At 48.6% G+C, this 5,139-nt stretch overlaps 1 protein-coding gene across 1 annotated transcript in view; it reads right to left on the reverse strand.

Annotated features, from left to right (window-relative positions):
* Positions 1-3,380: 3,380 nt before the first annotated feature.
* Positions 3,381-5,139, reverse strand: part of LOC116359622 (corticosteroid 11-beta-dehydrogenase isozyme 2-like) — a 14,147-nt gene continuing 12,388 nt past the window's right edge. Inside the window, exon 4 of the mRNA XM_031812620.1 lies at positions 3,381-4,481. Coding sequence (XP_031668480.1) covers positions 4,084-4,481 — 398 coding nt within the window. The 3' untranslated portion in view covers positions 3,381-4,083. The remainder of the gene's footprint in view (positions 4,482-5,139) is intronic.

Consider the following 5,139-nt stretch of genomic DNA (forward strand, 5'->3'; position numbering starts at 1 on the left):
ACTGTCTGTTCAGGGGCAGAACGACAGATTTATACCTTGTCAGCTCGGGGGTTTGAACTTGCAACCTTCCGGTTACTAACCGCTCTAACCACTAGGCTACCCTGCCGCCCCGGGGGGTGAGGGTTAGGGTGAAGTAGGGATGAGGGTCAGGGTGAGGGTGAGGGTGAGGGTCAGGGTGAGGGTCAGGGTGAGAGTTAGGGTGAAGATTAGGGTGAGGGTGAAGGTTAGGGTGAGGGTGAGGGTGAGAGTTAGGGTGAAGATTAGGGTGAGGGTTAGGGTGAGGGTGAGAGTTAGGGTGAATATTAGGGTGAGGGTCAGGGTAAGAGTTAGGGTGAAGATTAGGGTGAGGGTGAGAGTGAGGGTGAAGGTTAGGGTTAGGGTTAGGGTTAGGGTTAGGGTTAGGGTTAGGGTTAGGGTTAGGGTTAGGGTTAGGGTGAGGGTGAGGGGAACGGTGGTTACAACTGGTTAGATGTGATTGTAACTTGTTAAATTTGGAGCAAAGTTACACTGAGTTATGAATGGTCTGTCTATCTGTCTGTCTGTCTGTCTGTCTGTCTGTCTGTCTGTCTGTCTGTCTGTCTGTCTGTCTGTCTGTGTTGATGTTCTTGTTTATGTAAGTGGCCACACCACAAGAGGTTACATGAAAAAGCGTGATTCAGTCAAGTGAAGAAACTCTCCGTCAATGTTTGGCCAGCAGCTGTGTGGTCAGATGGATGCCGTAACAAAGACACTATAAACACCAAGCCTCTGTCCTGTCTCTGTTAATCAACGTGAGTTCAAACCAACAGCGTTTTCATCGCTGATCACTCACCAAAACAATCAGTGGTCGCTGTTGTCTGGACACACTCTTTCATCTCTCCCCTCCTCTCCCCCCTCTCATCTCCTCTCCCCTCCTCTCCCCCCCTCTCCTCTCCCCCCCTCCCTCTCATCTCCTCCCCTCTCCCATCTCCTCCCCTCTCCTCCCCTCTCCTCTCTCCCCTCTCCCTCTCCTCTCCCCTCTCACATCTCCTCTCCCCTCCCCCCCCTCTCCTCTCCTCCCCTCTCCCCTCTCCCATCTCCTCCCCTCTCTCCTCTCCCCTTTCTTCTCTCTCCTCTCCCCTCTCTCTCCTCTCCCCTCTCCTCTCTCCCCTCTCCTCTTCCCACAGAATACACAGACTCTCTGATGGTTCTTGGAAGACTGGCATCTAGGAAGTTCTAGGAAGAGGGGACCCAGACCTGGGTCGATTTAGGGGGCGGAGCTCTATAGCGTGGGGGTTATTTATTTGAATGGGCATACAGAGTAAACTCATTATCATGAGTCCCAAATGGCAAACTATTCACTAGTTAGTGGCACCTATTTTTCTATGGGCCCTGGTCTTTGACCAGGAGAAACTTATAAACAAAGTCCTTCTGCTTGCTCATGATGCTCAACTAAATACCAATTTTCTTGCATTAATTCCTACTTGTAGTAGTGCATTTTATAGGGAAAAGGGTCAAATTTGAGACGTGTACATTTTGCCAAAGTTCTACTTTTCCTTTTGACCTTTATTTAACCAAGTCAGTTAAGAACAAATTATTATTTTCAATGACGGCCTAGGAACAGTGGGTTAACTTGCCTGTTCAGGGGCAGAAAGACAGATGTCAGCTCGGGGGTTTGAACTTGCAAGCTTCTGGTTACAAGTCCAACGCTCTAACCACTAGTCTACCCAGCCACCCCTCCACTCTAACCACTAGGCTACCTGCCGCCCCTCCATTCTTACCACTAGGCTACCTGCCGCCCCTCCATTCTAACCACTAGGCTACCTGCCGCCCCTCCATTCTAACCACTAGTCTACCTGCCGCCCCTCCATTCTAACCACTAGGCTACCCTGCCGCCCCTCCACTCTAACCACTAGGCTACCCTGCCACCCCTCCACTCTAACCACTAGACTACCTGCCGCCCCTCCACTCTAACTACTAGGCTACCCTGCCGTCCCTCCACTCTAACCACTAGGCTACGCTGCCGCCCCTCCACTCTAACCACTAGGCTACCCTGCCACCCCTCCCCTCTAACCACTAGGCTACCTGCCGCCCCTCCACTCTATCCACTAGGCTACCCTGCCGCCCCTGCTGAGCGAAGCAAAGTAGGGTCAAACCATTCCCTCCCAACCTCGCCCCCGATCTTTCGTCAGTTATACAATGTTATGAGGCTTAATTAAGTGAACTCAGCTATGGAATTAGCACACCATGCTCCAAATACTAACTGACAGATTAGAAATGGGTGGTTAGGTTTGAGTATAAAGGTCAAAGATGGGCTCCTGGCATGTCAACAAACTGTCCCACCACTCCAGGACAGAAGGAGAGCTGTGTTTGGTGTTGGCTCCTCTCTCCTATCCTCCCTCTCTCCTCTCCTCTCCTCTCCTCTCCTCTCCTCTCCTCTCCTCTCCTCTCCTCTCCTCTCCTCTCCTCTCCTCTCCTCTCCTCTCCTCTCCTCTCCTCTCCTCTCCTCTCCTCTCTCATCTCCTCTCCTCCCTCTCCCATCTCTTTCTCCCATGCCCTCTCTTCTCCTCTCTCCTCTGATTGCTGAGGCAAGAGATAACAAAAATATTTGTAAAAAGTCATCTTTTAATATTACCAAAGTTAGGTGAACAATGAGTGAAAAAAAAAATACATTTTTTAAACAATATTTTAAAGAATATTTGTTATTGTAAAATTCACAGTTTTCAGTGATTCATGAAATAAAACTGGCATGGCTCTGATGGAAGAAGAACATTCAGTGGAGTGAAAAATACAAAGAAACGAACAATGACGAACAGTTCGAATTAAAAATAACAAATATAATTGAACATCTATAAAGGTCCTTGAATTCAGGTGCTCCATGGGGATGTGACAGAATGGTGTATTTACAGAGCTCTGTGGTGCCAGCCCTGTTGGTGCCAGCCGTGTTGGTGCCAGCCGTGTTGGTGCCATCGTGTTGGTGCCATCGTGTTGGTGCCACCGTGTTGGTGCCAGCCGTGTTGGTGCCATCGTGTTGGTGCCATCGTGTTGGTGCCAGCCGTGTTGGTGCCATCGGGTTGGTGCCAGCCGTGTTGGTGCCATCGTGTTGGTGCCACCGTGTTGGTGCCATCGTGTTGGTGCCATCGTGTTGGTGCCACCGTGTTGGTGCCACCGTGTTGGTGCCAGCCGTGTTGGTGCCATCGTGTTGGTGCCATCGTGTTGGTGCCAGCCGTGTTGGTGCCATCGGGTTGGTGCCAGCCGTGTTGGTGCCATCGTGTTGGTGCCACCGTGTTGGTGCCACCGGGTTGGTGCCAGCCATGTTGGTGCCATCGTGTTGGTGCCATTCGTGTTGGTGCCATTGTGTTGGTGCCAGCCGTGTTGGTGCCAGCCGTGTTGGTGCCACCGTGTTGGTGCCATCGTGTTGGTGCCAGCCGTGTTGGTGCTAGCCGTGTTGGTGCCATCGTGATGGTGCCAGCCGTGTTGGTGTCATTGTGTTGGTGCCACCGAGTTGGTGCCATCGTGTTGGTGCCATCGTGTTGGTGCCAGCCGTGTTGGTGCCAGCCGTGTTGGTGCCAGCAAAACCATACAGCATATTAAGGTGCTAACATGTCGTCCGTTCTAAAAGTTGGGACAAACTCTCTAAATATTTGTCTCTGTGTGCCAGCTATGTTGGTGTCTGCCGTCTACCGGGAGGGAAAGCCACTCAAATACTCATCTTCAATGACCCCTTCAATATGAACACCAATATAATGAGCCCTTCAATATGAACACCAATATAATGAGCCCTTCAATATGAACACCAATATAATGAGCCCTTCAATATGAACACCAATATAATGAGCCCTTCAATATGAACACCAATATAATGAGCCCTTCAATATGAACACCAATATAATGAGCCCTTCAATATGAACACCAATATAATGAGCCCTTCAATGTGAACACCAATATAATGAGCCCTTCAATGTGAACACCAATATAATGAGCCCTTCAATATGAACACCAACGCAAAAACCACAATATTCAAACCAAAATAGACAACAACACGATGAGCGGGTTTTACCTGACGTAAGTGGGTCCTACAGCTTCCACTTTTAACCTTAAAAAACAAACACACATCTCATTATTTTACTTCTTTATCTTCTCCACGTTGTTGTTGCTGTTGATGTTGTTGTTGTTGTTGTTGTTCTCTTTCCTCAGCGCTCGTGGGATGATCTTCTTCTGGACAAATAGTCTCTGGAGGAACTTGTCTGAGAGTCTCAGAGGGAAATAACTATAAACGAAGTACATGAGGCCCACGCCGGGCCCAGCGTAGTATCGGACCAAGGGCCGGGGGGAGAGCAGTGCCTCGCTGATGGTGTTGATGACTGGTGACAGGTCCTCGTTAGCCGACTGGGCAAAATGTTGGAAGAGCTCCTTGGTCTCGTGCGTGTAGTCTTCCCCGTACTCCTCCAGCAGGCCTGCGGACAGGTTGTGGATCAGGCTCTTGTACTGACTCTCCCAGTACTCCTGGTTACCGGACTGACCTGGGATCAGAATATATAAAGGACTGAGTTAACAGGGAGTTTCCTTTACACCGTAGGTTCTCTATCTTATTCCAGTACTCCTGGTTAATGGACTGACCTGGGATCAGAATATATAAAGGACTGAGTTAACAGGGAGTTTCCTTTACACCGTAGGTTCTCTATCTTATTCCAGTACTCCTGGTTATTGGACTGACCTGGGATCAGAATATATAAAGGACTGAGTTAACAGGGAGTTTCCTTTACACCGTAGGTTCTCTATCTTATTCCAGTACTCCTGGTTATTGGACTGACCTGGGATCAGAATATATAAAGGACTGAGTTAACAGGGAGTTTCCTTTACACCGTAGGTTCTCTATCTTATTCCAGTACTCCTGGTTATTGGACTGACCTGGGATCAGAATATATAAAGGACTGAGTTAACAGGGAGTTTCCTTTACACCGTAGGTTCTATATCTTATTCCAGTACTCCTGGTTATTGGACTGACCTGGGATCAGAATATATAAAGGACTGAGTTAGTTTAAATTTAGAGCATGATTTAATACGTAGGTAAGAGCAATACATAATTTTTGCCTCTAATAACATGCTAATAAGGTGCTAATAACATGCTAATAAGTGGCTAATAACATGCTAATAAGGTGCTAATAACACGCTAATAAG

Source organism: Oncorhynchus kisutch, unplaced genomic scaffold, assembly GCF_002021735.2.
Source record: "Oncorhynchus kisutch isolate 150728-3 unplaced genomic scaffold, Okis_V2 Okis03b-Okis08b_hom, whole genome shotgun sequence".
Lineage (NCBI taxonomy): Eukaryota > Metazoa > Chordata > Actinopteri > Salmoniformes > Salmonidae > Oncorhynchus > Oncorhynchus kisutch.